Source organism: Rhipicephalus sanguineus, chromosome 8 (genome assembly GCF_013339695.2).
Source record: "Rhipicephalus sanguineus isolate Rsan-2018 chromosome 8, BIME_Rsan_1.4, whole genome shotgun sequence".
Lineage (NCBI taxonomy): Eukaryota > Metazoa > Arthropoda > Arachnida > Ixodida > Ixodidae > Rhipicephalus > Rhipicephalus sanguineus.
The window spans coordinates 41,179,322-41,202,992 of NC_051183.1; the positions used below are offsets into that span (position 1 = coordinate 41,179,322).

The 23,671-nt window shown below is 45.7% G+C and overlaps 3 protein-coding genes across 4 annotated transcripts in view; 1 reads left to right on the plus strand and 2 right to left on the minus strand.

Annotated features, from left to right (window-relative positions):
- LOC119401777 (D-beta-hydroxybutyrate dehydrogenase, mitochondrial) overlaps positions 1 to 23,671 on the plus strand; it is a 260,301-nt gene that overhangs the window by 164,712 nt on the left and 71,918 nt on the right. The gene's annotated exons all lie outside the window — the stretch shown is intronic.
- LOC119402683 (retinol dehydrogenase 7) overlaps positions 1 to 23,671 on the minus strand; it is a 53,030-nt gene that overhangs the window by 9,728 nt on the left and 19,631 nt on the right. Inside the window, exon 1 of one of the 2 annotated variants that reach the window (XM_037669796.2) lies at positions 9,414 to 9,787. The exons of the other annotated variant lie outside the window; for it this stretch is intronic. Coding sequence (XP_037525724.1) covers positions 9,414 to 9,618 — 205 coding nt within the window. The 5' untranslated portion in view covers positions 9,619 to 9,787. Of the gene's footprint in view, positions 1 to 9,413; positions 9,788 to 23,671 lie in introns of those variants that run through there. 2 annotated transcript variants of the gene reach the window in all.
- On the minus strand, positions 16,484 to 23,619 carry LOC119401775 (retinol dehydrogenase 7). Its single transcript, XM_037668749.2, has 4 exons — positions 23,413 to 23,619; positions 20,548 to 20,730; positions 18,238 to 18,370; positions 16,484 to 17,068 (listed from the first exon to the last, which is right to left on the minus strand). The coding sequence occupies exons 1-4, from the start codon at positions 23,561 to 23,563 to the stop codon at positions 16,717 to 16,719; spliced, it is 819 nt and encodes a 272-aa protein (XP_037524677.2). The 5' UTR covers positions 23,564 to 23,619; the 3' UTR covers positions 16,484 to 16,716.

Consider the following 23,671-nt stretch of genomic DNA (forward strand, 5'->3'; position numbering starts at 1 on the left):
GGAAACTCGGCGACAGCGCGGAGCTTTGCAGGGTCGGGTAGAATGCCGTCCTTGCTGACAACATGTCCCAAGATGGTGAGCTTCCTGGCGGCGAAGTGACACTTCTTCATGTTCAGTTGTAGACCAGCCTGTGTGAGGCATTCCAGGACACTTGCGAGGCGCAGAAGATGGGTGTCGAAGTCCTTTGAAAAAACTACGACGTCGTCCAGATAACAAAGGCACGTGTTCCACTTGAGACCTCGAAGGATGTTGTCCATAAGACGCTCGAAGGTGGCGGGGGCGTTGCAAAGGCCAAACGGCATCACGTTGAACTCGTACAAGCCGTCAGGAGTTACGAACGCAGTTTTTGGGCGGTCCGCTTCATCCATAGGTACCTGCCAGTACCCTGATCGAAGGTCCAGTGAAGAAAAGAACTCCGCGCCTTGCAAACAGTCGAGCGCGTCATCGATTCTGGGGAGCGGATAGACATCTTTGCGTGTGATCTTGTTAAGGCGCCTATAATCAACACAGAATCGGATGCTACCGTCCTTCTTTTTCACAAGTACTACCGGGGAGGCCCAAGGACTGTGGGACGGCTGTATAACGCCACGACTAAGCATATCAGTCACCTAGTCATCAATAACTCGGCGTTCAGTGTGAGAGACCCGGTATGGACGCTGACGTAGGGGTGCATGGCTGCCGGTGTCTATATGATGGACGATGGCAGACGTTCGACCCAAACTGGTTTGCTTGTAGTCGAAAGACGTCCGAAAGCGGTCGAGAAGCTTCAAGAGTTGGGTGCGTTGAGCAATAGGAAGGTCCGAATCAATTGATGGAAGGAAAGCGTCTAGGGAAGATGTGTTGGACGTGGTAACGACATCAGCGCTGGCGACCTGGAGGCTTGTTGTGCGATCGAGCAGTTGGCTAGCGCAAACAGAATCAATCTCCTCAAGACGCCCTATACATTCTCCGCGGAATACTGTGGCAGCGACCGAAAGCAGGTTTGTGACATAAATGCTTGAGCAGGAGTCTTCGATCGTGACAAGAGCAAAGGGGAGAATGAAGTTCTTACGAGAAGTGAATGCTGCTGACGGTGTGAACATGGCGCTAGAGAAAGCATAGTCGCAGGAGATCGGTACCCGAACAGAAGACATAGGTGGGATGTGCGTGTCCGCGGCGACGACGACACGAGGAAAAGATGACTTGCCAGCATCGATGTCAGAGATCGCTGATAATTCTAGTTCGGCACGGGCACAGTCAACAATGGCATGATGTGTGGAAAGCAAGTCCCAGCCCAATATAACGTCGTGCGAGCAGTGTGGAAAGACGACGAATTTGACGACATACAAAACGTCCTGAATGAGTAGCCGAGCCGTGCACGTCACGGAAGGTTGTATGGGATGTGCGGTTGCCGTACGGAGAGAAAGACCAGAAAGCGGAGTCGTAATTTTTTTAACTTGCGGCACATTGCTTCGCTCAACACAGACACAGCAGCTCCCGTATCGACTAAGGCCTGCACGGCAACACCTTCAATGAAGACAGTTATTTCGTTAGCAGGTTGAGAACGAGGTCTTCTAAATTTCGACAGCGGCGCAGTTCTTGCCTCCGGAACTGCGAGGGTCAGTTTTCCGTTTGGACGGGCGAGGGGCGACGAATCATTGGCGAAAGCGAACGTCGGCGCGGGGACGGCGATCGGCGGGAGTTAAAGCTCGGCGGTTGGATGAAGAGGTGTCCAAAGTAGCGTGGGAGGGCATCGGCTGTGGTGGCTCTGGACGGACGTAGCTGTAACTTGCGTCAACGGTACCTGGACGGGCAACGCGGCGGCGGCAGAAACGCTCGACATGGCCGGGTAGACAACAGTAGTAACAGATTGGTCGGTTGTCCGTTGTGCGCCAAGGATTATGAGGAGGGGTGACAGGACGGCGATAAAGTGGAACGGGCGGGCCTGCCGGCGTCTGCGTTGAGTAGAATGCACTTGAGGAGTGAGCAGAGTCCGTGCCGTGTGGCAGCGCATGTGACTGCCTTCTCGCGACGTCAGCGTAGGTCAAGGGCGCGGATACAGGCGGCGGCTGGTGCGTAGGCGGAAGGGCTTCGGATACTTGCTCCTCAATGGTTTGTCGCAGCGACGAGGGGAGCCCATGAGCATTGCCTGGGAGAAAGGGTGCAAGAGACAGTTGTCGCGCAACTTCTTCTCGGATGAACTGCTTGATTTGTTGTGTCAATACCGTCGGGTCCGGGGAGATCGCGCCAACGGTGAGTGCTGACGTACTGGTCGTGTCGAAGCTAGGACGGCGTGTGGAAATGCGCTGCTTTCGCAACTCGTCGTAGCTCTGGCAGTGCTGAATGACGTCCGTGACTGTTTGAGGGTTTTTGGCCACAAGCATGTGGAACGCATCGTCCTCGATGCCTTTCATGATATGCTTGACTTTGTCGGCCTCGGACATGGCAGGATTGAAGCGGCGGCAGAGGCCTACGACGTCCTCAATATAGGAAGTGAAACACTCTCCAGACAGTTGGGCGCGATCACGCAAGCGCTGCTCTGCGCGGAGCTTGCGCACTGTCGGTCGGCCGAATACGTCCGCGAAAGTCGTTTTGAAAGAGGCCCAGGTGGTAATCTCAGCCTCATGGTTGTTAAACCAGAGTTCCGCAACTCCTCTCAGGTAGAACTGGACGCGGCCGAGTTTGTCGTTATCGTCCCACTTGTTGTTGACACTCACTCTTTCGTACGAAGAGAGCCAGTCTTCGACGTCCTGCTCATCAGTACCGCTGAAGATGACTGGGTCGCGCTCCCTTAGAATACCGGGACAGCGAGGAGCTGGGGGTGTGGCAGCATTCTGCTGTGCGACGTCGTCGGGCATTGTTGACAGGGAAGGTAGAGTCCGGTTACGGAGTTCCAGGGTGCAAAAGAGAACCAGCACTCTCCACCACTTGATGGTACGCGTTTAGCGTTGAGTCCGTGAGGCGTTTAATAAATAAATAGCACAGGTTCAGCGACCAGCAGTCCGAAACGGAGCAAGCACGAGCACCAACAACCGTCCTCGTCTTCGTCTTTCACTGGCGCCCCTGTTTGCGCCCTATCCATTCTACAGTAGCGTTATTCCTTGTTGTAACAGAATATGTGCTCCGTATCATGAACTATCTGTTTGAATACATGTAAAACGTTTTCGTTTAAGATGTACTTGTGGGCTAGTTGGTACTTAAGTTGGTGCTTAAGTAGTCACGTCAGAAAGTGCCTACTTATGCTATTTTTCCCGCTGTGAACGTCAGTTGAAGTTCAGCGCTTGTGTTATCCCTTTTGTTTCCGTGTCCGTCGTTTCGCCCGGTGTGCGCTGTCATATGCCGTTACTTTTCTGTTATTGTGTTCTTCTTGTTCTACCCGTTCGATTATGTGCGCTGTAACTATCACCGATTTATTGTATTGTGACTCCCTGCTCGCAATTATAGGCCTTCACTTAACGCCTGCTGCGGCCTCGAGGGTACTTGAATAAAAAAATCTTCAAAGTTCATTATAATGTTCATTATAAAACAATGTTCAATATAAAACTGGCCTTATGGGCAGTATTTCCGCTTATAGGCAGAGAGAGAGATAATTTATTGGAATGCAGAGAAGTCTGCGTGAGTTAGTTTGCTCTAGCCATGCCTTTCTGCCTAGGAGAAAAGGGAAAGGGGGAAATAAAGAGTGATGAAGGGTGGCGATGGGGAGAGGAAGAAGTGATGCGTGTATACAATCCACGTAACATAATGGATTCGCAGGTATCTGGTGTACAGTCTTGTGCTTAAGAAAATCTATAGCTACCCTTGTAGCAGTTGACGTTGTCTGGTCCCACACTGCCCACAAAATACTACTTTCACTTAGTGTTGGTTCACCGATCTGAATGTTATATATGCGTGATACTTCGACGGCGTTGCGGCTTTGCCATGATAGTTTCGTTCCAAGTCAGACTTGAAATATGAACCTTACGAAAACTATCACCCAGAAAACAAAAGAAATGGAAATTTAACAAAAAATCATGGTAAACACTGTTTCCAGTAGCACTTCTTTTTCAAAATTAAGTTCTCTTATAATAGATTAACCAGAATATTTGCATAAAATTCCCCGAATAATACTTGCTTGGCTTTGCGCGTTGTATCCTTTCACATGTACGCCGCACGAGCGGCCACCGGCAAGCTGTGCATCCCACCTCGGTAATTACGTCACGGATTCTGATCCATTTATCTATAATGTCTCTCCCGTGTTTTATAAGCCACTTCTATTTTTAGAAACTCTGTGTCAACAGAATTATTTAGTTTCCTGACCTTCGCTTGTAATCTGTCGTCTGGACGGACGGCTATAAATAGTGCCAATTTCCTCGGTCTTTAGCGTGTTTTCAGGAGAAGCGCCGTATGGCTCCTCATGACAGGCGAGAACAGGAAAGAAACGTATTTTTCTTTCATCGACCTGCCACGACTGCACTCATCTGTAGGGAGTTTGTTTGACGGGAACTGCTTGCTATTGGAAGTCAGGTGTGTCCTTAGAAATGACCCTCAAGTTTATTTCGGGGATGCCTATACCTGCTTGTTGCTCTTGGCGGTTGCAAGTTTATGGGCATCTGCGTATAGCTAATTCCATGTATAGGTGTGCCTGTTGGGGACATGTACTTTTGTAAAGCCTACTGTATCATACTTGATACATTGAATATAATGCCTCAAAAAAGGTTAAAAAACCCGTCAAAGCTTCATGGAAAAGCCGTCATTGCATATTTAACATGTTATAATGAAGTTACACTGAGTTATTGATTTAATCAAAGTAATTAATTATTTTTAATTAAGAGTAATCAAGTTATGTTCAAAATTAAATTTCACCCTTTTTTTTCTTAAAATAAACTCTACAAGAAAAGTAAATATGGTGAGTGTTTTCTCACAATTTTTCTCAAGGCATAACGCCTTTTGGGCATTACAGGGGTTCGGGTGACTGGTTGCGGGAGCGCGCGCCGCGTGTTCAGTGTGCTGCACAGATCTCAAACGAAAGTGAATCCCACTTTATTCTGAAAGGGATCATAACACCCAATTTTCAATCATAACGTGTGCTATGTGGGTTAGTTCTTGTGCGTTCGCAAACAAGCTGATGAAATTTTAGCGCATTCGGTCGAGCGCCTAATTAATATTTTTTTAAACACGCGAGTGGCCTGAGAGTCGGACAAAACTGGTGCACTCGCGAGCTGTGACGTAACAAGCAGCTTGCAGTGCGAAAGTCTGCATTCCGGCGAACGATATCGTTCCGTGGTCAACTGCGCATGCAATCTAGCTTTTCCCGCTTTCTTCAGCTTGGCATTGAAATTGAACGATTTGCAGTGACCGAAACTGTGGTGGAAGACGACGGCTCGGCTCCATGCGGCACATGACGTCACACGCGCCATGGCAAAATGGCGGTCGCCGGCGGTGGGCGCGGTTTATGGCCGGCAACATCCAGGGCTCATTTTACACTGAAATATTCTTTTACAGTCCATTTTTCATACGTGTACAGGCACAGTAGACCCTCTACTTTTATTTCTCGCTGAAAACAGCAGATTGTTGCTTGACCGTGTCATGGCCCCTTTAAAGGCAAGGAAACTGGACAGTCATTTTAGAATAGCAGCAATGACAGCAGCTTGATAACCGCCTCGCATGGCAACAGCAGCGTAATACTTCGCATGTTCGGTAACAATATCGTAGTGATGAAAAATTTTTGACCAGAGGTCTCGTTGAAGCCAACGTATCGACAAGCAGACCTGTCTTTGTCAATGTAGCAACTGCTTGAAAAAAAAAAAGCAGTTGTTGCCTTGATAAAGACAAGTCTGTTTGTCCGAAACGTTGACTCCAGCGAGACCACTGTTCAAGAATTTTTCATCTCTTCAAGCTTCCATCGTCCCCTGAGCTTTTGCAATATTCGTGTCAGTTTTAAGAAGAAAAAATTGGCCGCGTATCTGCGAGCTTCTCTGCAAATGTCGTCGAAAGACGATAGTCTTCTGCCGGCCGTACTACATGAGTCCTGGTCTCATTCGCGGCCACCCGTGATGCTGTTCCCAGGGCCACTGCCAGGTGGCAGCACCATATCGTCGGCAGAGGGCTTTTCGTGCATAGCGTCGCATTTCAGCGCAGCCTAAGAAACACTGGGGTCTTTAGAATTACGTATCTATGTATCTTCTAGTAAAGGAACACACCACCTAATACTTGCGCATTGATTTTGCGCCTCAGATATGCGTAACATTTGCTTTTTGATCAACAATGTTCACAAGTATGAACGCAGCTACTAGTGCGCTGTGGTGTCTTGAATGTGCCTTCTTTTGTGCGTGTCTTTAGCCTGCGCTACCATCAGTTACCATGCCACCATACCAACAAGCCCAAATCGCCACCCTCATCGGCAGGTACCAGTTCAAGACAGCTGGGCGTTCAGCAAGTGCTTAAATTTGGCCGGGTGGCTGAATCGTGTGGCAGACAGACAGACAGACAGGCAGACAGACAGACAGACAGACAGACAGACAGACAGACAGACAGACAGACAGACAGACAGACAGACAGACAGACAGACAGACAGACAGACAGACAGACAGACAGACAGACAGACAGACCAAAATTTCTGCGTTCAAGTATCCCAAGAAAGACTATGGTCTTTAAAAACTTCGGCAGATCCCGCGTACCGTGGGAGTCGATGTTATGCGAAGCATGCGGCGGGTAGGTTACTGTGACGTAACTTTTTTAACTGAGCGACACGTTACAAAATGACGATAAAGATTTGTATAAATTTTATAAGCACACATATATATGTTGAAGAGCCGCATATGTGTTACATAACCAGTTGTTTATGGTTGGGTAACGCTGCCAATGGCAACGTGGGTATTACCAACACCGAAAGCGGTAAGCTGATATGTAGTGCTTATATGTGCACAGAGCACGCACGCACGTTTCTCGAACCTGTGTGCACGTGTGCAAGAAGTTCTTGACAGTTCTTGAACAAGCGCATCATCACCGTGATCAGTGAGCACCAGCAGCTGGTGATGACTTGTTATAGGATCCGGTCGTGATCGTGGTGACGAGGGGTCCATGTGTAGTGAAGTATGTCGTATAGTAGAGCTGTTGGAATTCGTGGATGCCTCGGTCATTTCGTCGAAAGATCGTCTGTCGACAGAGCCAGCAACATGTCGGAACCTGAAGCTACCCTTCACGTTGGTGAGCATTAAAGTCCCTAGATTTTTAGGGAAAAATCTAGGGACTTTAGTGAGCATAGGCGTGCGCAAGGTTCCCATTCAGTGGGGGGAGGTTTGTTGCAGCCCCCCTCCCAATTATGTCATTGTATGGCGCTGCCATTGCCCCCCCTCCGTGTCGCAGCCCCCCCTCCTTATTATCTCAATGTGGGGGGCTGACTTTGCGCCCCCCCCTCTTAAGTGAATAAGGAGGGCGGCCGCCCCTCCTGCCCCCCCCCCCCACCCCCTGTGCGCACGCCTATGTTGGTGAGGTATAGGCCGTCGAGGCTGGTAGGCCTGGATAGTGCTACGTAGACCAACATCAGTGGGTGGTGTTTGTCGTATTCGTAGACTACCTGGGCGTATGTTGCCTACGTAGCCTATTCTACAAAGCGGCTGTCAATCAATCTGGCATCATCCTCGGTCAGCATGAGGCCATCGCCCAGCCTCGTAAGAAATGAAGAGGAGACTGCGTCGTTCTGGTGGACGAAGGGCACATTACGCTGCGGTGATGTGGATATCATATGTAACTTTCGTTAATGTATTCCTCCGGGGTCGAGCAATGCTTCAATATAGCTTGCTGAATCACTTAAATAAAAATATAATGTTTATTAAACTGCTATAAAAGCGGAGCCAACACTAGGACTACAGACGTTAATCTGATATGACGCCTGTATCGTAGGAGTACACATAGTAGGAGTATCATGTAGTGTTTATTGCTTTCTTGTAAAATTAGATAGCCAGCACCACAACCACAATTGACGTTGCACCGATATTACGCCTGCGTAGGCTGTTTTTCCAAACCAGTTTATAGACCTGGCGTGGCTCAGTGGTAGAATACCTGATTGCCACGCAGAATGCTTCGGTTCGATTCCTGCTGGGATCCTAATTTTCATTCTTTCCATTCGTTGGGTCAACGCTGCCGATGTTGGTTTTCCTTAATGTTCTAGCATTTAAGTTACCAATGTCTGTTCTAGCCGTTCCTGGGTAGATATAAACTGTCAATATCCTGTGGCGCATACCCGTACACCGCGGCCCGTGGTAAACGAGTATGTGCCACACGTGTCTAGTGGAAAGGGTTTGACGCCGTACACGACAGGATTTTACCGTTATTCATGTCATGACCCGGCAATCATATTCGTCAAATCATCTTACCCTCCCATGCAAATTTTGGGCTACACCAAGTTAAGGAGGCGATCATGAGAGCACCCAGGCGTAGGCGGCTAGATAGATAGATAGATAGATAGATAGATACGTAGATGGAAACGCTCAAAGTGCCAGAGGTTCGCTAAGAAATGCTTCGCATTTAAAAACATTGACATGGCAGAATTTCATGGGTTAGGTATGTTGTCCCTGTCGTGAGCTCTGTTGCTACTGAAGAAAGAATCGCTCATATAAATGTTAACGACACAGAATGTTACCACTCGCTATGGATTACGTGTATAGAGCAGAAACCATGTAAGTGCTTTCTTTGCATGTTTTGTTTTTTCAGCTTGCGTGAAGATTGTGGAACCATCAGGTGCTGCACTTTAAGTGTAGATTTCCCCGTAAGAGGACTCCACATTTTCACGTTTACATGGACAACATAGGCAAATAGCTGCTTAGCCTGGCCGAAGCAACTCGGCAGCCACGAGTCGAGTTGCGCAGCGATGTGGGCTTGTTCGTTGACCACCACTTAATGAAATCAATGGCAGAAGGAGCAAGTGGGTAGTGAGAAACAAAACATAGACTTCAATATTTATTCACTGAACGTGACAAGTTAGCATGACAAAATAGCTATACCTGAGACCAATCCTCGAGATAAGCTTTAGTTCCTAAAATACCGGTGTCCCAAGGGTAATGTCCCGTGATTGGCAAATCAAAAACAGATCCGGTGGTGCTTCTGATTTTTTGCTCACAAGGTTGTCATGATAAAAAGTGTCATAAATAACAGCTACGCAACGTGGCATAATAGCTTCTCGTAGTTAAAGCGATCTCAGTAAGCACGGCGTTGTGTCGAAAATATACCAGCACAAAATGATAAAGTGCTTTCAAGTTTTCAAGCAAGACATTTATTTTCTGGACGCTGTCGAATAACCTGCCTGAGGGCCCTGCTGAAAAACGTTGCAGTGGTGGTCGTCAAAGAGCCTTGTGCTATCAAAAAAAAAAGGGGGGGTTCGCTCCCAACAATGAAATACGTTCGCGGTTTGGGCAAATGAAGCCCAAATCACCCGCCACCAAAACAGCCTTACTTACCAACCACCAAAACAGCCTTTCCTTCGCCAGAGACCAGACTCACGAAGGCGATGCTCCAGAGGTACCTCGCCAACCAATAGGAGAGCGTGGAAACGACGACGACGAAACCGATCCACTGGGCCAAAATGTTTGCTAGGGGTACGTACCTCCAGCATCCGTAAAAGGCGAAGACGAGGGCAAAAAACAACGTCCACGGTGTGCGCATCTTGGACCGGTGGTCACACAACGCCGATGTGACGTGGCAGGCGTTCGGCTTTCTTCTAGAAGAAACGAACCGCGTATCTGCCGAAGTATGTTAGCGGCTGACCATCCTCGAACTCGCATTTGGAGAAGGGAGGGAAAAGAGAATGCCAATATGGATGAGAAGGTTGGACTGCTGTACGGGGGATCACACCATCATCGGTATAAGAGGGGTACAGAGATTGAAAGATAATGAGAGAAGAGAGGTGGAAACGGGGGGGGGGGGGAGAGGGGGCAAGAGGAGGAAAGTGTGCGAAGAATAACGAGGCGGCGCCCCTCTTTGACAACTGCTGTTTGAACTGTATACGCACAGCTATAGCGTTTAATTGCCAGTGTACTTCACGAAGTGTGTTGTCGCTCAGGCACTTCCTTAACGCCGCTGTGTAGGGGCGTAGACAGAAAATAGTTTCGGGAGGATTGAACCACCCTTTACGTGCCGTGTGTTCTTGCGTGCGTTTGTACGTGCGCGTCTGTGTTTATACAAATGGAAAAGTGAAAAATTTCGGGGGAAGGGGAAAACAACTTCCTCCACCTGTTTGCGCTAATGCCGTTGTGGGGCACTTCTTATTGATGAGGTCGGAGCGCCTCAGGATGCTATTGTCTGATACTCTTAAAATATTTACTCTAGGACGACAACAACAACTTAGTGAAGCCAATCTTGCAAAAAAAAGAAAGAAAAGGAAAACTTGGAGGATGAAGAGAGGACACACACCAAGGACGAAAGGGGCATACACGTAGTGTCCTGTCCTTTCTTCATTCTCAGTGTTTCCTTTGAGCGTCGAGGCATCAATACGCATCAATTAACCAAGTCACTAAAAAGCAACAGTTTTAGTGAGATTGTGTACATTCTGATTAGCAGAATCTGGGCCGACACGGTAGTTCAACAACACTAGTCTAACTAGACTTAAAGAAATATTTGTGGCACAACTGAGAATGAGTAAGAAAAACAGAGAAGACAGGAGAGGGCGCCAGACTTTCTACTTTCAGTTGAATTTCGCCACAAATACTTCGTTGAGCTATGTACTAACTCGCCCAACGTCTCTGCTGATGTCTAACTAGGCGCAAGTTCAGTAATAAGCCGCTATAACCTTGCATCGCGTAACAACCGGTGAAACAAGCCGCTTTGAGCAAGCTGGCCATCGTTGCGCCTTTGACTGGACGATCGCCTAAAGGTTCAAAATTGTCCTTCACGTCCTTTCAGCTTATGTTATGCCGGTATCTGCACGTGGCCTCTGTACCAAGCTAGGCGCGCGCGCTCGTGTTTAGGATTCTCAATGTATTTAATTTTTTTCCGTTTTACCGAGATAATACGAGATTGGTAAGCGCGAACTTCCTACGCCTCAGGGTGTTTGGCGAAGAGACGGTTGGCAACGAAAGCTGTAGTTGTTGCTTCGTCTTTTACGGTGTTTTAAAGCAGCAACAACTTCGCAAATGTTTTATGCGCATATTTCATCGATGTCTAGCTGTTCAGTAAAAGAACTACTGAGTTTAGAATTGCATGGGACACCAAAGTGGTGCTGCTGGCGATTGCATGAAAAAAGTGGTGTTTGTGTGGGCTAGTTAAGGGCTAGTAACATTAAGAATTGCTAAATGCTAATCCCCGTCTTTTTACAGGCACCGTATGAAAATTGGTGACAATATGCAGTTTCCTGAGAGGTAAAAATTTTGCACCGTAGTTGCATATATTTAGTGTATTTACGGCATGCGCTAAACATAATTATGCTGTTAGTAGAACGCGTTATACATTTGTCACATACAACCTTTCGAAGTATCTCAAAGAAACACTATGTATTGGAAAATTTGGTGGTTGGGCTGCATTTTAGAGATATGGCTTCAAATTATTCGGATTCTGCAAGATCGCACAAACCCGTAGATGCATTTTTTTACGTCATGCATTTGTTATGAACGTTTTGCAAGCCTCCTAAAGCTCGTCCTAAGACAACTACACTCATGTCAATCTTTTACAAATAGGGTAAAAAAAAGAAATCAAGTAAAAGGTTCCATTTATGTATTTTATGCATCCTCCACTTTGCAGCTCTTTCTCTTCCCAGAATCCTTTACATCTCACTTCTTTTTTGAAGTTTCTAAAACGTGCATAAACATCCGCAGGAGTACTGCACACTAGAAGGAGTCAGTAGGAACGCGTTACGCCGTACCTATTACAACAAAAAGGGCAAAGAGGAAATGGTGTGATCTCCATATAACGTACAGGGCTTTCTCGTTTGCCCGTGGCCTCATGTAAGAACTCGCAAAGGGCGTCGCTAATATTTCCCATCAGCCACAAACGCCAATGTATGTATCTATATATATAGTAGCCCACTCAGTAGCGTGAGCATTTTTCCTTCTAGTCCAAGCGCTAGTAAGGACGGAACAAAATATTTATGTTGCAATTAATGCCGTCTCGTCGGCCTGGCAAACGTCATGCTCAAGTGCCGGTGGCCAGACTCATGCCTCGTGTCGTATCGATGAAGGAAGCTGCTGCTCGTATTCTATAATTATACCTGCGACGTGCGACTCTGTTCTTCGCCGTAAAACGCATACTTTATACGCACGTGCCTGCCTACGACCAGTCTTCCACACGTGGCAGTAAATCTCCGTCGCGGTCATGGGTACGAAGTGCAAACAGCACGTGGTGCAAGGGCAGCATAATGTCGCCTCGATAAAGAGTGTTGATCTCAGTGAAGAAGGAACTCTGCAATCAACTCAGTTTTGCGAGGGAGCAAATTTGGTTTCGCCCTCGTGAGTTGGCTCTTTGCAGGGACGTTACATAATATATTTGCCCTTTGCTTGGAGGACGCGTCCGTCTCAGGGTGTTACGTGAATAATTACAGCTACATCTATCTATCTATCTATCTATCTATCTATCTATCTATCTATCTATCTATCTATCTATCTATCTATCTATCTATCTATCTATCTATCTATCTATCTATCTATCTATCTATCTATCTATCTATCTATCTATCTATCTATCTATCTATCTATCTATCTATCTATCTATCTATCTATCTATCTATCTATCTATCTATCTATCTATCTATCTATCTATCTATCTATCTATCTATCTATCTATCTATCTATCTATCTATCTATCTATCTAGCCGCCTATGACTTTGTGCTCTCCTGGCCGTTTCGTGTACTAAACTTGGTGTGGCGTAACATGACCTTATTACGAACATAAATGACAGGTCATAACATGAAAATCATGACATGCATGTCATGAACAGCATGATTTACATTCCACGGCCCTGGGGCTCTTGCGGCCGTTCCGTTAACTTCATATATACCAAAATTGGTATGGCGTGACAAGAGGTCATGACAAACATAATGACCGGTCCTAACGTGTAAATCCTGACACGCATGTCATGTGCGGCATGATTTACATGACACGGCCGCGGGGCGCTCGCGGCCGTTTAAATGAATGGATATATAAGAAAACTGTTATGACGAGACATTTCTGTATGACTAACATACCTGACACGAGGTAACATGAAAATCATGACATGCATGTCATGTACGACACGGTTTACATGCCACGCTCATGGCGCACTCGCGACCGTTTCGCTAAATTGATATACACCAAAACTGGTGTGGTGCGATGTGCCTGTATAAAGAACATGAATAACGGGTGGTAACATGAAAACCGTGACATACATGTGATGTGTGTCTTGATTTGCATGCCACGCTCATGGTGCATTCGCGGCCGTTTCACTTGCTTAATGTACACCAAATTGGTATTGCGCGATACGACTGTATGACAAACGTAAATGAGAGGTTGCAACATGAAAATCATGACATGCAAGTCATGTACGACATGATTTACATGCCACGCTCATGGTGCGCTCGCGGCCGTTTCACTAGATTGATATACACCAAAAGTGGTATTGCGCGATGTGATTATTGTCACGAGGTCGTGACGTCGACGAAGGAAGCAGCTGGCGTGTCGAAGATGAAATTCTTTTATTTGGCCGAACTTGTGTCAGGGAAAAGGAAAGTCAAACTACAGCAATACACACTGTACACTGATAGCGGCCAACGGAGCGTCGGCCGTCGAAAAAATTGCTCATGGCTGGGACGCGCCGCCTTTTATCCATTACGCATCGAACTGTCCAGTCTTATCACTGGTGGTCGCGCAAGCTCCGGAATAATCTAGACTATTCGCCTCCTGCGCGCAATCTTAGCAAAACGATCTGCTACAATCGCGAAGCTTCTCCAACACTGCGGCGCGGACAGCGTCGAGCGTTGATAACCGTCCTTGCGGGTCAAACCCGAATACGTCAAAATAAAACAAGAAGTGGGCGTGGCCATAGGCGTGCGCACAGGGGGGGCAGGGGGGGTTGGCCGCCCCCCCTAATCACCTAAAAGGGGGGGGGGCGCAAAATCTGCCCCATACATTGACTTAGAAGGGGGGGGGGCGCTGCGACGACCCTTTGCCCCCCCTAATGGAGAACCCTGCGCACGCCTATGGGCGTGGCAATATGTCTTATTTGTTCTTTGTGGCCCCACGATATTTCTTCGGGAACAGCCGAAGTACATCCAATAATTAAGGTCTTCAATATTAAATGAATGAATGAATGAATGAATGAATGAATGAATGTCTAAACTTCTTCTATATTCCTGTGAATGGGCATTGCCAATTTCAGGTTTATGTGACTGGACATTACGCACAGAGTTATTTTGAAAGTACTCGGCGTCCGTGCGACTGCATTCCATGTGAATTATGGTGTTATGTAGCTGAACTGCGTTTTGTGTTGTTTTCCGTCTCTCTGTGTGAGTGGACTTAGTGCTTATGTGATTTTTGTGTGTGGCTTCACTGAATTACATGAACTCTCTTTAGGTGTTTGTGGTGCTCGACAGCTGACCCGCAGGTAGCGGGATCGAATGAAGGAAATTCTAGACGCCTAAAACACCGAAAGAAGAACGAAGAAGCCCAGGCAAAGAGCGTCTTTCCCTGTGCTTCGTCGTTCTTCTTTCAGTGTTTTAGGCGTCTAGAATTTCCCTCATTATGATAAACCAACTAGCCCAGCAACAAGTACTTATAAGTTAGCGGGATCGAATCCCGGTCGCGGCGGCCGGATTTTCGATGGAGGTGAAAATGCTTGAGGCTTGTTTGCTTACATTTAGGTGCATGTTAAGGAACCCTAGGTGGACGAAATTGCCGGAGCCCTCCACTACGGCGCCTCTCATAATCATATAGTGGTTTTGGGATGGTACACCCCTACAATTATAATATTCATTTAGGTGCGATTTTATATAGTTTTTCTATGGCTGTGATTTTCGAAAATTCTGCATTCTGTGAAAAGGAGTAGCCAGCGCTGTATAATAGCGCCAATATCTCATAAACAACATATAGTTAATTAAATGAATGAATGAATGAATGAATGAAACTCTGCAGGCTTCCTGTACGCCGACGCCGGCTTTGACGTCTCGTCACGGTACACCAATCACACGATGCTCTCCAAGAATGACCTAGGGTATTAGAAATTCAGGTAAGGTGGGAAATGTTCACAGGTATTAAGCGTGAACATTAACTTTGAGCTGTCGCATTGAATTAAGAAGTGGATTGTTATGATCTCACCTATAGGAAGCATGGAGTAGCTCCCGTTTCGGCCGTGTACCACCCACCATCATGTCCAGTGCTATTGCAATGATGAAGCAATGACGCGAATAAAAGATTGTTTCACTACAACGGGGGCTGATGCGATTGTTAAAATGTGCATGTCATGTCTTAATATGGAGTTGCATAGTAGTGTTTATCATGCTATTGTGTCTTGCTTAAAACAAAAAGAAAAACTTGAGGTCCAGGACAACGTATCCACCTGTAGCAATTGCCACACTAGATGTATGTCGTAAAATTGTGCGCTCATAATGTGTAATAACTTAGAATGGGTTAAACTCTCTACTCGTCGCAAATGAAAACCGCGTTGATACGCTTTTTAACATTTATTCAGGCGAAAGCCTTCGATGCCTCATAAAACGCGTAAAGTGACTGTCGACGTCAACACGAGGGATAAAAATAAGTCATCACGTCACGACATCATTATACAAAGTCATCATGACGTCACGTGTCACCAAAATTTGTGACGTCATCACGACGTTATTATTTGACGTCACACAACTTTACTTCGCACGATAACATATCAAAGGACACCGTCGCTTGGTCTAAGGTGGCCTCGCCACGGTGGTCTAGTGGTTATGGTCCTTGACTGCTGATCCGAAGGTCGCGGGATCGAATCCCGGCCGCGGCGCTGCATGGCTGCATTTTCGACGGAGGCGAAACAGGCACACTATGGGAAGGGAGAACAAAGCAAACTAAGAAACAAAGAGTGCACATGTTGTCAAAAGGTGTCGACAACTGTGTTCACGTGCCCTTCACAATGCTGTCTTCGTGTTCATGAATATTCCCGTTGAGGGTTGTGTTTATTTCTTTATTCGCATGAAACAACAAACGTTATGAATACTGAACCAAAATGACTCTAAAGATCCTTCCTTCAAGACTATTGCTGCGAGAACAAAGGCAGCAAGTGCAGAGTAGCAAACAGTGCACTAGCCCGGCTGACCTCCTTGCCTTTTCCCTATCTGCCCTCACTATTTCTCTACTACAAGTCAACGATTACACGGCTAACAGCGCTGTACATCAGCACTGAAACACAACACGTAAGTCCAGGCTGTGCCAGACTTGTGCACTTCCAGTTGCACACCGCAACACAGCACCTTGCTAGCAACACTGGTGCAGCCGTAATTATTACGCGGTAACCCTGTAATCCACAAACGGTATAATGTAAACACAAACCCTCTAAGAGTTGCTATCTCGATGTCCATTGGAACTAAGCTTTCTAGCCCTTGGCGACCTGGACAGAATCCTTATTTGCAGTTTTTGGGTGACACTAATATGTCATGCGCAGTACACACTTCTAGTAGCACCCTGCGTCAAAAGACTGTCTTAGCAACCGCGGTGCAGCCGTAAAGTTCTCGCGCTAACCCTGTAATCCACAAACGGTAAGAAGTTTACGGACACACTCTCTGAGCATTGCTTTCTTGATGTCCATTTGAGCTAAGCTTTCTAGCCCTTTGGCGACCTTGACAACAACTTCATTTGCAGGTTTCGGGTGAGATTAATGACGAAGTCGGCGACCTCACTAGGTAGGGACATGATCAGTAGCGGGTAGACTCTATCTAGTCCCCAGGGTGAGTGGTAGTGAGTCTTTGGGTTTGTCTCCGTGACTGCCCTCTCCAGAACGTCGACGCACTCCTCGGGATCCTCCCTTATGAGAAGCTGGGTGAACTTGTCCATCGCCCTTACGGCACCGTCGATTTCTTCTTCGGTGTAGTCGGCGATGACTTCCGGCGCCCGCTGCCGCAACTCCCGCATCAACTGTTCCTTGGGAACATTGTACATCTGGACGATTGAAGTCCTTTATATCCGAAAGAAAAGAAGAAATAAGGATTTATGAGAAAGTGGAAGAAGTGTACGCACATTATGGCTTCACTGACCGCTTTGATATTGATTTGAGTTGGCTTTATAGAGCACTGCACGCACGCCGCAATGTTTATTGCAGCAGCCAAGCAATTCTTAGGAAATTTTATTAGCAGATATTTGAGAAATGGTCGAAGCCCGTAGGTATTCCTCCGTAAATATTCACTACTCCTCGGCCGCGAAAACAACATGCAAGAAAGGCAATATTTAAATAATTAACCAGTAAACATTTCTAAGTAGTCCGCGCATTTTGATTTCTGACATGTGCAATGAACTCTTTTATTGCGATAGCAATTATATGGACATTCTCGGCTGGTTTTTGCCGTCACTGTCCCCATCGTGTCCCGTATATGTATATGTATGTATATATACAAGGTGTTTCAAGAAATGTGTTCGGAATCCTAAAAAAATAGGGAAATGCGCTGTCCGATTCCTTCACATTTACTTCTTCTGTAGCCGCAGGCACCTTACGATGGCTAAAGACATCATGTGGCACAGTACAAGGCACAGAGGCCAGGTAGAAATAAGCGCGTGATTGAGATCAGCTACGCCAGGTGCCTCAAGGATTCCAGCTGCTCACAGTGTTCCAGTTAACTTAGTCAATTTATTCTCACTTATTATCCTGACAGTTAACTGGCCTTCATCTAAGTGCTTTTGTGCTCCGCTATTATATGTGTCCCATGTAACTGTTAACTTGAACCAGAATCATCAGTTTCATATCAGTTTGCCGAAGCGGATCTCAGAGGCCAAGTAGAAAGAAGCGTGTGGTTCAAATCTGCTCCGCTAGGTGCCGCAACGATCTCAACTGCTCATAATATTTCAGTGAACTCAATCTTCATTAATTCTTTTGGCAGTTAAGTGGCCCTTATCTTAAATAAGGTTACGCTCCGATATCACATGCATCTAATATAACTGTTAACTAGAGCTAGAACCATCAATTTCTATTTTTTAGAAGATTTTTGTGAATATTCGGGACACCTGAACTAAGTTCTCGACCGGATATGCTTGGAAGAAAAAAGAATGGCACTCTGTGCTCGTACCACGTAAAAAAATTGAAGTCTGCCGTTCTAATGGTCTCTGTGCTTGAGATTCTAAGTGTGTGCTTACCTGTAAGCGGATGGCTCCACGGTGACTACGTCTACGCCCCTAATGTTACATTCTCGACGGAAAGCGTCCATCATCGAGACGACGGCGTGCTTCGTCATGCAGTACGGCGCCACCATGGGAACTGTGAAATGGCCTGCCGGGAAGAATCCGAGTCGAAAAAGCAGTGAAAGAATTGCCGCATGATGTCTACAGTATATTTACATGAGTCTTCCTATGCAACATATAATCAACATGCTATACAGCTTTTGACTTGTGACCATAGCCTTCTTCTCTGCTCTTATTTATGTATTGTTAAAGAGAGACTACTTGGAAATTTACGGTCTTGATTCGTTATTCTTTGCTGTCGCTATGCGTTATGTCATTTTTCAATGACTTAACAGTAACGATGTAAACTTCTTTTTGGCCTACAGTTGGCGTTTAGTGTAACTTATAATAATAGCATAATATATCTAAGAATAAGAAGAGCACCGCAGCTGACAACATTTGGTGTCTGTCCATGTCACTGCCAGACAGGCATATATGCTGATCTATTCATGCAATCATACTTTTTTAATGGTACAGATTCAATGCTAAAACCAGTTCGAGTTCTGTGCTCAGTACAGCGCATAAATGTGTCACTTTGTATGTAGTCATACAGGACTACTTATTAAGGTGAAAGCCTAGTAGGAGCTTGGGTTGATATCATCTACTTAACGTATGCAAAGTGACTAGAAGTGCTAATTAGTGTATAAGGTGAATCGAATTTGAGTTAAGAGGCATTAGAGATAATCAAGGGGAAATCACGTGTGAATTAACGTTAATTAAAGGCGGATGAATTATGAATTAACAGAAAATGCAATGGTAAGGAGGCTCAAACTGAATTACGGGTTTATCAAATGTGAATCAACACCTCTTCGATCAGCCCTCAGCGCGTACAATGCGTGGTTACGTCTAGGCGACCAAAAGAGGACCAGTGATGGAAAGTAACAATGCAATTGACTGCGAATGCCCATTAACTTATGTGTTTCGCGAGAGCATAGGCTTCTGCATGTGCTTTCCTTAACGTTAGCTAAGGGGAGTGTAAACTTCTTCATTTACTTCAGTGGTTCGCAAATGGAGGAGCGGACCCCAGGGGGTCCGCGAAACCCATCCCCAAGAAAAAAAAATTGAACAGCTCCTCTTCGCGCACACCGATGAATCAGCGAAGCTGGTGGCGTTCCCTTCGTCAGGCTAACGCATTTCTATGTTTGGCAAGTCTTTCAGGTATGTTGTATCACTGCTTTTTTGTTAAATACTCTTTCTTAAGCTTTGAGGTGGTAGTATAGCCACCACCTTTTTTAACCATAAAGTGTCACGTGACAGTGGTGTGACTATGGTAATGCGCACGCCATTTGTTGGGCTAGCTGTTGCCTTGTCCCTTTTTAGCGGTAGCGGGACCTATCCAATTTCAGTGGCACATACTCGTTTATGATGATGATAGTTTTCTGACAGGCCGCACAGCTTTCTGTGGCACATACCCGTTTGTAGGTCTAACTGTTGTCTTCATTTTTAGTGGACCAGGGGTGAGTAGTGGGATTTACCTAATGTGTGTGGCGCATACCCGTTTATGATGCCCACAAGCGTTTCCACGGATCCCGGACATGAAAGGATAGACCAGGAAGAGCTTCACTAGTAAAAACGCGTTTTCTGGAGGCACACTGTTCTGTGACAGCGAGCCATTCTGATTTTTGGTATGCTTCACAGCATAGAAATTTTGCATTCCGGCGGAGCCGACATGTTTTTCCTTTTCCGTCAAATGTCTGCAAAGCTTTTGCTGCGGTTTTCTACGACATATGCACGCCGGAATACTATTCCTAGGCGTGCATGTATGTATGAAGAGCAAACATAGTTAGAAACAGGTTCTATGTGGCTGCAAACCACACAAGGTATTGACAAGCTTGATGGATCGAATTGGAGTGGCACATTAGTTGGACTATTCTTTGCCATGGTGAAATAAAAGGCACCTATTTCACTTGTTAAAATGGCTGATTGGGCGAGATCTCAAGTACCTATTTCACGCTGCATGTTTTGTTATTTATGACCCCTCCCCCTTTCCCTCACTGCAAGGGGTCCCTCATCACTTCCAGTGGTAGACAAGGGGTCTCTGAAACATCCATTGTTGAGAACCATCAATTTAGTGCATGGGTCTCACTCTCTTAAACAAAAGCAATACTTTCTCAACTGTTTCTATGTGACATACAACGTTTCTGCATGTTTTAACGTGAGTCACATGCACCATCAGCGAAACGACAGTGATTTCAATGTGACAAAATAGCAATGTCATTTGCAAACCTAGCGGACTGGCGAGCGCGACCACTCTGCCCCGGCTCTTCTTCAGCAGAGGTAGGAACTTTTTGATGACGCGAAGAGCACCGAGAACGTTGACGTCGAAAACCTTGGCGACCGTTTCCGTGGTCAGCCATTCGAGGAGGCCACCGGCTCCTATTCCAGCGTTCGCGACCACCGACCAAAGCACTGCAACGAAAACACACATCACTCGATTCAGAAGAAATACCGAAAAAAAAAACGATTTTTCTCGCTGTGTAGAGTAAGTGACGTATCTTTGTCGCTTTCAGTATCGGCGACATGACTTTCGAGTTGCTCGCGTTATTACAGTGTTCGTAATGAAGTGCCGATTGGCCTTACGGTGGAATGGTGGTGGCACCGTATGTACACAAACTACACGGACAAACTCCGTGTCATAGATATAAAACACGGTAGGTACGAGCGCCATGCGAAGCACGCGCAGAAACTACGTGTTCACTAGGCAGTTTTTTTTAAAGAAAAAAACTGCCTAGTGATACTGCTAGTTCACTGCTGTGAACTGCCTGGTTCACCATGCAACTTTTTTTAAAGAAAGAAAAATGCCTAGGGAACACGCAGTTCCATGCACGTGGTTTCCACTGTTTGCCTCCGCTGTCTTGCAATATGCTCTCATCGCGGCACTGAAAACACACAGGAAATGCTAAAGCTTCGTGTTTAAAGCTGCGAACGTTTCCATATCTCCCTATTAATCATAGAAAAATACCGACGTCGAATGATTTGTCGGGAGAATTGCGAACGTGCGAAATAACCACTGCAAACTTTATAATGGTAGACTATAATACTACCATATCTTCCTTCACTGACATTGGGACGTTCGCTTCACTGGCTTTGGGTTTCGGGACGTTAAACCCCAGATATTAATATTATGATTAATCCTTCACTGACTAGCCGGCGCAACTTGAACGTAACTCGAGGGGGCGCCGGCCGAATGCGTAATGGTTTTTTTTATTTGTTTTCATTACTTGGTTTTGTCGCCACTTGCTATCTCTTTTCTCTGTCAGCTTACCGCAACCTGCCAAGTAAAAGAGCTGTGAGCAGCGGCATAAGTGCACACTGTGACGTCACAAAGAGAGAAGGAAGGAGGAGGAAAAATCAGGGACCCTAGCCAGTCTTGGCGCCGGTTTATACCTATACACTCTTATTAAACACCCGCTCATTATACCCTATTGTGAAGTAGCGTACCTTTGACGAGGACAAAGCGGACAAGAAAGACACGGCACTCGCTACCCCTTTGTACCCTTTGTCCTTGTCAAAAGTGCGCTACTTCACCACGCAACTGTTTTTAAAGATCAGTCACCAACTAGCCCAGCTTTCAACCCTATCAAACATCCAATCTTTAAACATAAAAAATAATTGTGGCGACTTCCCACTAGTGGTACCACGACTGAAGGAAAGGGTGCAGCTGGGTGGCCTTCTTTTTTTTCTCCTTATTTTTTCTTTCTTTCTTCTGCTCTTTCTTTCTCTTTCTCTGTTTCTTTTATCTCTTTTTTTTTGTATCTGTTGCATTCTAGTTCATTCTTTATATTTCTTTCTTTATCTCTCTATTTCTTTCTCTAGCTCTCTTTCTATCTTTGTCTCTATTTCTCTCTTTCTTTGTCTTTTTTGTGTCGGCTTCTTTCTCTCTGTTTTTCTGCCTTTCTATCTCTTTATGTCTGTATTCGCTTGCTTTCTCTTTCTCTCTCTATTTCCCTTTCTTTCTCTCTATTTTCACTTTCTTTCACATGTTTCACGTGCTCCACTTCGCCGAGCAGAGTTTTCGTTTAACGCTCGCACCTGCCGTACTCCGTAGTGGGGCTTGTTCAATTCCTGCGGCGCATACCCACCTGCGGAGTATTTTTTTTTATGCAACACCGCACAAACTACAGCAAGCGACAGCAGCTTCCCTGTCACTATAGTAGCTAAGCCCAAGTTTGAGCTGTTGCGCCCGCATGCCTCCCATATATGGTTCTTACAATCGCATTTTCTGCATGAACTGATAGTGTTTTGAGGTCTGGAAAAATGCTGATCTCTGTAGCCGACAAAGGGACGCGGCGCATCGTCGTAGAGGGGGGTGGGGCATTCATATCTTCTCGAGATATTAGTACCCAAACCATTGAGCGTCAGGTCGGGCTACCTCTCTCCCAGTGAGAAAAAATCGGTTGGTGTGCGGCGGCAATTGGGAATCTAACCAAGTACCTTGCGAGGCAGAAGCGCACAGGTTCTGAGCTGCGATCATTGATAGAAAAGTTATGAAATTACTGCACGTAGTTAGGTTGGCGTGGCGTAAGATGTCTGGGATAAATGTCGGACGTGTTACCGAAGACTGCCAAGAAATATAAATGAAAGGGTTGCAAAGAAATAATTTCTTCGGAATCGAACGTTCCACTCCTTTTTTCTGTTACAAAAGTAACGAAAACCTCAGTGAATATCTCTATGCAAGTGGCATACTTAGAATTCTTATCAATGTTCAAAAAATTAAGCTATATATATATATATATATATATATATATATATATATATATATATATATATATATATATATATGTATGTATATATATATATATATATGTAGTTGAAGGAGTGGTTGCCTTTGGTTGCCGTATAAGTATAAGTATGAGAGGTGGCACTTCAAGAAAACTTCATTTATTACGTCGACGTTTCGGTCAGGCTCTGACCGAAACGTCGACGTAATAAATGAAGTTTTGTTGAAGTGCCACCTCTCATATTTATATATATATATATATATATATATATATATATATATATATATATATATATATATATATATATATGCATGCTGTGTGTGTGGCAACCAGGCGATGTTTGGTACTCTTACACGTGAACACGACTCACCTCTGTTGCCTAGTTGTTTGTTGATTGTATCCAGGGCGTCGTCAACTTGTTTCTGGTCCGTGACGTCTAGTTGCAAAACTTTTACATTGGAATGAAGCTTAAGCTTCTCTGCTCCATCACTGTTGGAGCTCAGGCAGCCGGCGAAGACCATGAACCCTTTACGCGACAGTCGCTTCGCTAGCCGGTGACCGAAGCCTGTGTCGCAACCTGTGAAAAGAGGCAAATCAATCAATCAATCAATCAATCAATCAATCAATCA